This window comes from Osmia bicornis, chromosome 11, assembly GCF_907164935.1.
Source record: "Osmia bicornis bicornis chromosome 11, iOsmBic2.1, whole genome shotgun sequence".
NCBI classification, from domain to species: domain Eukaryota; kingdom Metazoa; phylum Arthropoda; class Insecta; order Hymenoptera; family Megachilidae; genus Osmia; species Osmia bicornis.
In genome coordinates, this window is record NC_060226.1 from 9596167 (window position 1) to 9606821 (window position 10655).

Consider the following 10655-nt stretch of genomic DNA (forward strand, 5'->3'; position numbering starts at 1 on the left):
GGAGGGGCCGGGGGTAGTGTGGGATTTATACCCACTAAAACCTCCACGGTGGCCTGCACTGGGGCTCTAGGGAGGGCCCCGGGGCCTCTGAAGAACACAATGCGACCCCCACGCCTGTGTCGCGGGGGAATGTCAAAGGCGCGACCCTCCCCCGTGTGCCAATCTCCGCCGACATCGGGGGCCACACCCGATGTCGGCAATCCTCGGGCCGCGTGCAATGGAGACCAGGGCCCCAGCCCCGGCCTCCTGCGGCGCCGCTTCAGAATTGCGCGGCAGCGCGATCGGCGTTGGGGGAGGAGCGGGTGCCCCCTCCAGATAATCCTCTTCGGGGGAGCCGATGCTCCCCCATCTCCATAACAAAAGCGAATCCTGGGCAACAAATTTTCGACCAACTCAAATGTTCCAATTTAAAAACTAGTTAGGTCATCATTAAAAGTGGTCAATTAATGCAGCAAATGAAATAAACACAGAAAATAAAATAAGGGTATATGCTTGCATGTTTAACTGGTACATCCACACTCCTCGGCGGTCGCTGTAGGACTAATGATAGGGTTTTACTTCGCTCTAGGTCAAACGGTTGACAATGCCGGTTGCGCCAGCGACCCCACCGGGTTTGGTAGTGAAGCCGTTATGTTTAGTGTTATAAAGGGTTGGATCAACCTCCTCTTTCTGCTCCTCTTATTGCTGTACTATTGGCAAGTCTGAGGCTATTATGTACCATCAACATGCGTTAGACTGTTGCAGTTCGAAGCATTTCACATTTTTATGTTAGGGTAGAGCAGATGGCGCTCGAAAACGGAGGCATGTCGGCATCAGTCGGCATGTTCAGTATTTTTTGGATCTGTAGTCACTGTTTTTGGAGGTGTTAACCTGTTAATTAGTTTTAATTGTAATGTTTGAAAGTGAAGATACCTTACGTTTATTATACATTGATAACAGGTGACAAAAGATTGTATATCTGTTAATTACTGTTTCGATTAACTTTAATTTTGCTAGAGGTTTTGAAGATTGTAGTAAACATTATAACATATTGACAATACAATGGATGAAGAAGTAACAAAGTCATTGGCAAGCAAAAGATTGAATTATGAGAATAAACTCATATTAGCACCTATGGTGCGTATTGGTACCCTTCCTATGCGCCTTCTTGCACTTGATTATGGTGCTAATATTGTATACACAGAAGAACTCATAGACTGGAAACTATTAAGATCATTTCGCCGTGAAAATGGTAAGACAATATCATTACTATGTTATTATTACAAGAAAATGTTGAATACACACAAAGATAAACTTAAATGAATATACTTCTAGATGTTCTAGGAACGATTGATTATGTAGACAAAACAGATGGTACTATAACTTTTAGAACATGTCCCAGAGAGAGAGATCAAGTAGTTTTACAAATTGGTACTTGTGATGCAGCAAGAGCACTGAAAGTTGCTAAAATGATTGAACAAGATATTGCTGGAATTGATTTAAATATGGGCTGCCCAAAATTGTTTTCATTGGTAGGGAAAATGGGAGCTGCCCTTTTACAAGAACCAGAAACTGCAATGAATATTCTAAAAACATTGGTAGACAATTTGAGTATACCAGTAACTTGTAAAATTCGTGTATTGCCAGACCTAGACAAAACTTTGGAACTTTGTGAACTTTTGGCCTCAACTGGTATATCAGCAATAGCAGTTCATGGTCGTACTGTTAACGAAAGGCCTCAACATGCAAACCGTAATGAAGTTTTAAGAGAAATTTCCAAGAAGCTTTCAATACCAGTTATAGCAAATGGAGGTTCAAAAGAAATACAGAAGTATTCTGATATTTTCAAGTAATGTCTTCGTAATTTTTTGTATCAACTGTAGCTTAATATTTTACATGATGTTACTTATGCAGTTTGAGGATAATTATAGTTATTTACAGGTTTAAAGAAGTTACAGGATGTAGTAGCGTAATGCTTGCACGTGCAGCTGAATGGAATTGTTCAATATTTAGCAAAAATGGTTTACTTCCCATGGAAGATGTGATAAAGTCGTATTTAAAATATGCTGTGGATTGTGATAATCCACCTTCTAATACCAAGTACTGCATACAGAATATTCTTCGTGAGCAACAAGAATCAGCACTAGGCAGAAAGTTCCTTAGTTCTCAAACTTTAGAGCAAATATGGTACAGATTGTATTAGTAAAAACAGTGCAATTGTTTGCTATCATCATAAATACAATAAATGTCTCATTTTAGCGCTGTATGGAATTTAAGTGACTATTGTCATTTAAAAAGAAAAGAATTTGATGAAAAAGGTTTAGAGGGAAGATCTCAGGTTTCGCCTATGAAGGATGACGATAAACAGAATGAAGACCAAATGTCAAATAAGAGAAAATTATTAGATGAAGAGGACGTAGTTTTAATGCATTGTGCATTTTTAAGAAATAGTTATTCGACGGATCTTGATTTGCCAAAAACTATATTACACAAATGGACACAAAGTCAGAGGAAGAAAATGCCGCGTTACGATACATTACAAAGAGGAAAGCTCTTCCGTTCTATTGTTACCGTCGATGGGAGGAAATTCGGATCATCTTTCTGGTAATTAAATAGAAGTATGTAATGTATGGTAATAACATGTATTTTAATTGTTTTCTGTTCTTGTTCCAGGGAAAAAAATAAAAAGTGGGCAGAACAAGGAGCGGCATTGGTTTGCCTTGTTTCATTAGGTCTAGTCAGTGACAAAAATTTCGCCACAAATGACAATATATCTTCGTGATATCAAATAACCTAGATACAGAACTGATTAATAAACGAAATATTTTTACGTCGATTTATAAGATTTGACCTAATATTTTTGTATTACTTTTGTTATGAATAAAACATTTTTTCTGTTACAAAATGATACAGCATTTTTTTCAACCCGTATTCTAGCTTAAGTTCATTTAATATGTATAGAGGGCGCAATATTCATATTGCAGTATTGTTCAGTGTATTGTATCAGTGACTATAGATAGTATCTATAGTCACTGATTGTATGCCACAATTAGAATGTGATACAGAGGATTCTGTTTCAGTTTAAAATATAAATAACAAATACAAACCTTACAAATTTACTATCATATAAAAAAAATTCGAGTTAGACAAATTTTTTCACAGTTTAACAACGTTATTATTCGATAATGGGTCCTCCTAAACGTTTTAAAAAAGATAATGGTAGGAAACTATTACTTATTTCAAAACAGTTTCGTAACTTTTACTTATGATTTTCTTTTTATTATCCGTCATATTTCAAAAGAATAATGATTTTTAATTGTATAAGAGGTTACTTTGTAGTACAGTGAAATGTGTTATTACTTTTATAGATAGGGGTAAATGGAAAAAACGAAAAGAAGATCTTGAAGAATTCAATGATGATGATTCCTTAGATGATAATGAAGCATCAGGTATTCCTGATGCAGCGAAAAATGATGTCGAGAAACAAGATGAAACTGCATTGGAAGATGAATTTGGCGCAAAGGATTATCGTTCACAAATGGTTCTGAAACCTGATTGTGCTTCAAGACCTCTTTGGGTGGTAGGATATCAACAGTACTTTCTTTTTCATGTTTCACAAGCTGAAGGTATTTTATTTACATTAATGAAGTTTTTCTTTAGGCACCAAATGGACATATCTTTTTAGAATCCTTTTCACCAGTATATAAACATGCTCATGATTTCTTAATTGCTATCTCAGAACCTGTATGCCGGCCAGAACATATTCATGAGGTAAAATGATCATTACAAACAATGAATTTATATAAGAATGAACATTTCTGATGTGACATTTATTTTGTAGTACAAACTAACTGCTTATTCATTATATGCTGCTGTTAGCGTTGGTCTTCAAACACATGACATAATAGAATATTTAAAAAGACTTAGTAAAACTAGTATTCCTGATGGTATTATAAAATTTATTAAATTATGTACATTATCGTATGGCAAGGTAAATTGATTGATAACATAACATATAGATATGTATAGATTACTATGAATTATATGCATTAAATTATTTTGATTTTTAATACAGGTAAAACTGGTATTGAAGCATAATAAATATTTTGTTGAATCTCCATATCCAGAAGTATTACAAAAGTTATTAAAGGATCCAAAGATACAAGAATGTAGATTAAAAAAGAGTGTAGAAAATGAGAAAGAGGAAATAATTACAAATGTTCAAAGTAAAACAAAAGTTCTACAGGTAATAAAATTGTTATATCAATTTTAAAGTACCAGTACATTAATTGGTTATATTGTTTAGTTTGGGGCAAAAGCAATGACCAATGTTCCACCTGGAACTACCAAAATAACTGAAACATCTAATGATCAAGTTCCAGCAGAAACAGCAACTGTTCCCGAAGATATATCTACTTTCTATGACAAAATGGATAAAGAGGATGAAGAGGAAGAAGAAGAACAAGAATTAAAAACAGTCAGTTTTGAAGTAAATCAGGTATGTATATCTTAGATATTCATTACTAAAGAATACTCATCAGTTTTTTTATAGGAAAAAATTGAAGTTATACAAAAGAGATGTATAGAGTTAGAACATCCATTGTTAGCAGAATATGATTTCCGCAATGATAGTGTAAATCCTGATATCAAGTAAGTACAATTATTACAGATATATATACACTTTAAATGAAACAGAGAATATATAAAAACACCAATTTGTTCTACCGTAGTATTGATTTAAAACCATCAGCTGTATTAAGACCATATCAGGAGAAGAGTTTAAGAAAAATGTTTGGTAATGGACGTGCCAGATCTGGTGTTATAGTATTACCTTGTGGTAAGTAATAGTTTGATTGTCAGTGGAAGTATTGTGTTATAAATACTATAACTCTCATACTTTTTTACAGGTGCCGGTAAAAGTTTAGTAGGAGTGACAGCTTGTTGTACAGTTCGGAAACGTGCATTGGTATTATGTAATTCCGGAGTGTCGGTAGAACAATGGAAACAACAATTTAAAATGTGGTCGACCGCGGACGATTCGATGATATGCCGATTTACAAGCGAAGCTAAAGACAAACCCATGGGCTGTGAAATTTTAATCACTACATACTCTATGATTACGCATACACAAAAGCGTTCATGGGAAGCTGAACAAACTATGCGATGGCTTCAAGAACAAGAATGGGGAATAATGGTTTTGGATGGTAATACACTTGTTGTAAGATGTGTCATATTTGTTTCGTTAAACTAACGCATATTATATTTTTAGAGGTCCACACAATTCCAGCAAAAATGTTCAGAAGGGTCTTAACTATTGTTCAGTCTCATTGTAAATTGGGTTTGACCGCAACGTTATTACGAGAAGATGACAAGATTGCTGATCTCAATTTTCTGATTGGTCCTAAATTGTACGAAGCCAACTGGTTGGAATTACAAAAGAGAGGCTTTATTGCAAGGGTACAGTGTGCTGAAGTTTGGTGTCCTATGACGCCAGAATTTTATAGGGAATATCTTGGTTGCAAAATGAGTAAAAAACTGGTAGGTAATAAATTAATTTCAACTTAATAGTAATATTTAGCAATTTACAAATATTTTTATTTGCAGTTGCTTTACGTAATGAATCCTAACAAATTTCGTTGCTGCCAATATTTGATACGGTACCACGAAAGGCGAGGTGATAAAACGATTGTTTTCTCGGATAACGTTTTTGCTTTAAAACATTATGCTATTAAGATGAATAAACCATATATTTATGGTCCAACTAGTCAAGTAAGTATAAAAAACAAAATATTCTATTAACTTTGAAATATATATTGTACACAACAACAATTAATTTCAGAGTGAACGAATACAAATTTTGCAAAATTTCAAATTTAATACCAAAGTAAATACGATATTCGTGAGTAAAGTGGCTGACACTTCCTTCGATTTACCGGAAGCAAATGTATTAATTCAAATATCCTCACACGGTGGTTCAAGAAGACAAGAAGCACAACGATTGGGACGTATTTTAAGAGCTAAGAAAGGTAATTATTGCTATTATTTTAGAATAAATTAATTAAATGTGCTAAATACTATAAAATCAAATTTTTGCAGGCGCTATTGCGGAAGAGTACAATGCATTTTTCTATACCTTAGTATCACAAGACACAATGGAAATGAATTATTCAAGAAAGCGTCAACGTTTCCTTGTGAATCAAGGATACGCTTATAAAGTGATCACGAAACTTGCAGGAATGGATGAAGTATGCATTTATTCATTATTTGATAATTATTTTCGAAATTCCTTAATTTAGAGGTTTACGGACCGTTCATCGAAAGACGATTCATCGAAAGACAGGTCACCGAAGACAATTCACCGAATGGACAATTTATCGAATGTTTTTGATTTTATTTTGTCTTTCCGATTTCTACAAATTGTGATCTTTTAAATAATAACGAAGGCGTTGCCGGCCGCCTTGCGGCGGCCGAGTTTAAGTGTGCGTCCTAATCAAATCTATCGCATCTATGTATGGTTTTAAGCGTATTACCAATTTTCGATGAACTGTCTATTCGGGGAATTATTTTCGGTGAACTGTCTCTTCGAGGAATCATATCTTTCGGTGAATTAGCATTCGGTGATTTGTGTTCGATGAATTGTCTTTCGATGAACTGGGTGTATACCAATTTAGATGAATTCCTCTATTATTCGTAAAATAGGAACCAGACTTGATGTATACATCAAGGGAAGAACAGGGTCATTTATTGCAACAAGTTCTGTCTGCTAGCGACATGGATGCAGATGAGGAAAGGATACCGGGTGAAGGACCAAGACCAGTATGTTCTATTAATAAGCATATCATTAATCACATTAAAAATTGTACAAATTGTTTTATTCCACCTAAATTGTTTTAGATTATACGTAAAGCTGGAAACATGACATCCATGTCTGGTGCAGATGATGCAGTTTATTCTGAGTACAAAAAGGCAAATAAGCATCCTTTGTTTAAGAAATTCAGAGCATGAAAATTTTTGATTGTAGATATATATATATATATATATGTAAAAATACTTCACTCTCGTTATTATTTTTCTATTTATTTAAGAAGTAACTTTTATATGCATAATTCTCAGTTCATACAAAATATCAGTCCTACACTTTTAACTTGGTAGTACAACCAACAATTTGTACATACCGGGTACCGTTTATATCACATGTTTATACTTTTGCTTATTGAATTTATAAGAACCTATTGATCGGTTATATCAAGAAATGCGATAAACATATTTCTGATAAATTTGTTAGTTTAAAGCGATAACGATTCGTATATCTACAGTACACTCAATATCATACTTATTCGGAGATAGTCTGTTGAGGAGTTGCAGAATAATTTTGTAAATAATTGTTTAGGAAATAAATATCTATTATTTATCGTTCTACATTCCCTGTCGTAATTTATGGAAAATGAAGTTTCTCGTTATCTCAAGGCTGAACATTTGTCAAAATAGGATAGAGGAGATTAATGTTTATTTCACGTTGTTCATGAAATACGCGCGACAAACGCCGATTGGCCATTCCGGCCGCTGACGCGTTCACTCTGAACTTAGTTGCAAATTAGCCGTGCGAGCTACCGGCTGTCACATGCAGCCAGTTATACCGTCGACGCTTGACGGTGCGTCGTTTTATCGAAGAGGAGTTGTGGCTGTCGCGACCGTTTCTAACTATACGGTTTTTCACGAGAAACGTTTCGTATCGGTTCGCGCGTCACTTGACAGAAGTTTGGTTATCAATATGACATGCATCGGCACTCGGTGGCAGTGCAGTAGTAACGGGCGAATCAGAACAGGACAAGGCCGCGTAGGCGCATCATTATGAAAGGAGGCAGTCGTTTTTCGTGAGCACAAGCCGAACCGTGCTGCTTTGACGTGTATACATGTTGCACTGAAAAGATTAGCGTACCTTTGTGTCGAGCAAAAGGAAAAGGTTGAAAGTGTTATTCAGAAGGGAGCATCAACCACTGTGATCCTCTCGGTGTGTCTCCGATACCATATCCCGGAGAATAAGGTGACATCATTGGAGAAGATTGTCAAGTAAAGAATTGTGGAATCGAATTCAGCCAGGAAAGGAGAAAGGTTCGATGTATCGGTGAAAATTGGGGTGGATCGTTTGGTTGGTCGTAACAAAGAGGGTGCTCCGGTGTCCGTGGTGATTGTAAATAGACGATCCTTGTCTGGAAGGAAAGTGAAAGAAAGGAGAGGAAGGTAATAGACGCCGACATAGCGTGCCGTCGTTTCGAGTGCTGGTAGCCGTGGACGGCTACGCAGCCACCCTAACCGCAAGGGAAGCCTAGTGCGTGAATGTATTGGAAGCGGTGGTCACGTCTTCGTCGTCGTCGCCGCCGCCGTCGCTGTGATCGCCGTGAAAACGGTGCTACACCGTGGAAGTCGCCAAAAACGTTACACCGATGGCCCGCGCGATTCAACGGTATCTCTGATCGCGGCACGACGGGAACGTCGAGGATGCCGCGAACATCTTCGTCGCGTAAAAGGATGGCGGGCTTCGAGAGCACCATTTCTGTCGCTAAACACCACGAAAGGATCGAATAATAAAATCAGGAGACGAGGACGAGACGAGACGAGACGCGCGACGAGACGCGACGAGACGAGACGAGACGAGACGAGACGAGATAAAAAAGCGACGGTGAGAGGTGAGGAAAAACCCCGGAGGTTACACCTCCGAGAGACGAGGATCTTCGTTCGAAGATGAACTCCATGGTATATACCCTCTACGGGTTCGCGGTATTCTTCATAATATTCTGGTCGGTTATGTGGATCGTTCATGTGTTGGCTTTGATAGCCGGACGGTGGAAGCTGCACCGTAAAGTCATTCAAGTACCAACGTACGAAACGCCCTTACCCGGCGTGTCGATCATCAAACCATTGATGGGCGTTGATCCGAATCTGTTCGGTAACTTAGAGACCTTTTTCACCATGCAATATCCTCGTTACGAGCTACTATTCTGCGTCGAGGACGATTCGGATCCTGTGTTAATGTTAGTGCGTAAACTGATCGAGAAGTATCCGGAGGTGGACGCAAAACTATTTATCGGTGGTTGCAACGTGGGTGTCAATCCGAAAATCAACAATATGCAACCGGCATACGAGGCAGCGAAACACGAGCTCGTGTTGATCAGTGACAGTGGTATCAAGATGAAAGAGGACACGCTGTTAGATATGGTTAATTATATGACCGACAATGTCGCGTTGGTACATCAGATGCCGTTTACCTGTGATCGCGAAGGTTTCGCAGCCGCATACGAGAAAATCTTCTTCGGTACGGTACAGTCCCGTATGTACCTTGCCGCCGATTTGCTCAGGATAAACTGTCATACCGGTATGTCGGCGTTGCTGAGGAAAGCGCCCCTCGACGAGGTTGGTGGTTTAAAAACATTCGGTGTGTATCTTGCCGAAGATTTTTTCTACGCAAAGTCGTTGACCGACCGGGGTTGGCGTATCACTGTGTCCTCGCAGCCGGCTCTGCAGAACAGCGGCCACTGCGAGCTCCATTCTTTCCAAGCGAGGTTACGAAGGTGGGCGAAACTCCGTGTGGCTATGTTACCTACAATGATCATTCTGGAACCGTTGAGCGAGTGTTTAGTGTTAGGTGCCTGTGCTTCCTGGGCGGCCAGCGTACTCTTCGAATGGGATTCTCTGGTTTTCTATTTGGTACATATACTATTGTGGTTTATGTTGGACTGGACGCTGTTGTGCGTCGTACAGAACGGTCCGTTGCCGTTCAACAAATTAGAATTTGTTTGCGGATGGTTACTCAGTGAGATTACCAGGCCCTATTTATTCCTTCAAGCGGTTCTAGATCCTCTGATACAGTGGCGATCGCGCGTTTACAAGCTCAGGTGGGGTGGCGTCGCGGAAGAGGTTAAGGCGAAAGTCAAGTATTAAATCACGCGTCAAACAAATATTGTATATCAATTCTTTCGTTTTTTTTGTCGTTTTTTTTTTTTTTTTAATTTTTTTTCTTCTACTTCTTTCTTTTCATTGATAGTTTCTTAAACCGACATCCACAATGTACAACAGCGTGGGTGTATTGTAATATATCCGATACATTATGCTATTACGCATATACTACTTATTATAGATGTATTACGTTAGATGAGTAAAAAAAAATAATACACGCCGTATACGCACACCGTATAATAAAAACAGGGGATGCTCGCGTGCGCGCGCACCTACACAAGTACGCGTTTACGTAAATACAATGATCGTGCGACACGTAATCTACGCACGTGCGCGCGAAAATAAATTTTTAATTACTCGCCATATCATCTCCGCCATCTCACGATACGCTCACTATTTGTGCAATATTATAAAAATTTTTCTAGTTACGTTAGAAAATAATAAGTGAAATGAAACTTTTTGTAAATTTTGTTGAAGGCCCTCGCGAGAAACAAGGTGAAATCAGTCATTAATGGTAGCATACCCCGCGATAAATTATTGATGTGTTCTAATGAAATGATTCCTATGAGAAGTCACTATTGTAAGGGTACCGAGATTAACTTAATATCTTGTTGACGTAGTACTAATAATTTGTTCTCAAAATACATGCTTGTTATTTTATTTTCATATGTGATATTGATACTGTCAATGTTAATATTTTATTTATCCCTTTGTCTATTATT

The 10655-nt window shown here is 37.8% G+C and overlaps 3 protein-coding genes across 3 annotated transcripts; all 3 read left to right on the forward strand.

Annotated features, from left to right (window-relative positions):
- Nucleotides 1–635: 635 nt before the first annotated feature.
- LOC114871071 (tRNA-dihydrouridine(20) synthase [NAD(P)+]-like) lies at nt 636–2878 on the forward strand. The gene is made up of 5 exons (XM_029176504.2): nt 636–1231; nt 1315–1828; nt 1921–2166; nt 2239–2583; nt 2653–2878. Exons 1-5 carry the CDS (start codon nt 1042–1044, stop codon nt 2759–2761), a joined length of 1404 nt encoding a protein of 467 aa, XP_029032337.1. The 5' UTR covers nt 636–1041; the 3' UTR covers nt 2762–2878.
- Nucleotides 2879–2989: 111 nt separating this feature from the next.
- On the forward strand, nt 2990–7398 carry LOC114871194 (general transcription and DNA repair factor IIH helicase subunit XPB). Its single transcript, XM_029176801.2, has 15 exons — nt 2990–3198; nt 3348–3559; nt 3640–3750; nt 3821–3970; nt 4055–4225; nt 4286–4477; nt 4532–4629; nt 4710–4816; nt 4887–5183; nt 5249–5517; nt 5584–5748; nt 5819–6005; nt 6076–6224; nt 6679–6795; nt 6874–7398. The coding sequence occupies exons 1-15, from the start codon at nt 3165–3167 to the stop codon at nt 6982–6984; spliced, it is 2370 nt and encodes a 789-aa protein (XP_029032634.1). The 5' UTR covers nt 2990–3164; the 3' UTR covers nt 6985–7398.
- A 99-nt stretch (nt 7399–7497) lies between these two features.
- On the forward strand, nt 7498–10645 carry LOC114871198 (ceramide glucosyltransferase). The gene has a single exon (XM_029176817.2). The coding sequence runs from the start codon at nt 8722–8724 to the stop codon at nt 9916–9918; it is 1197 nt and encodes a 398-aa protein (XP_029032650.1). The 5' UTR covers nt 7498–8721; the 3' UTR covers nt 9919–10645.
- Nucleotides 10646–10655: the final 10 nt, after the last annotated feature.

Excerpts from the sequence above, each read along its gene's own strand:
- LOC114871071 (XM_029176504.2), top strand. The coding sequence starts at position 1,042 with ATGGATGAAGAAGTAACAAAGTCATTGGCAAGCAAAAGATTGAATTAT. Across the intron at positions 1,232-1,314 it reads ATCATTTCGCCGTGAAAATG|ATGTTCTAGGAACGATTGAT; the intron begins GTAAGACAATAT and ends ATATACTTCTAG. Across the intron at positions 2,167-2,238 it reads CAAACTTTAGAGCAAATATG|CGCTGTATGGAATTTAAGTG; the intron begins GTACAGATTGTA and ends GTCTCATTTTAG.
- LOC114871194 (XM_029176801.2), top strand. The coding sequence starts at position 3,165 with ATGGGTCCTCCTAAACGTTTTAAAAAAGATAATG. Across the intron at positions 4,226-4,285 it reads GTAAAACAAAAGTTCTACAG|TTTGGGGCAAAAGCAATGAC; the intron begins GTAATAAAATTG and ends TATATTGTTTAG. Across the intron at positions 4,817-4,886 it reads TGTTATAGTATTACCTTGTG|GTGCCGGTAAAAGTTTAGTA; the intron begins GTAAGTAATAGT and ends ACTTTTTTACAG.
- LOC114871198 (XM_029176817.2), top strand. The coding sequence starts at position 8,722 with ATGAACTCCATGGTATATACCCTCTACGGGTTCGCGGTATTCTTCATA.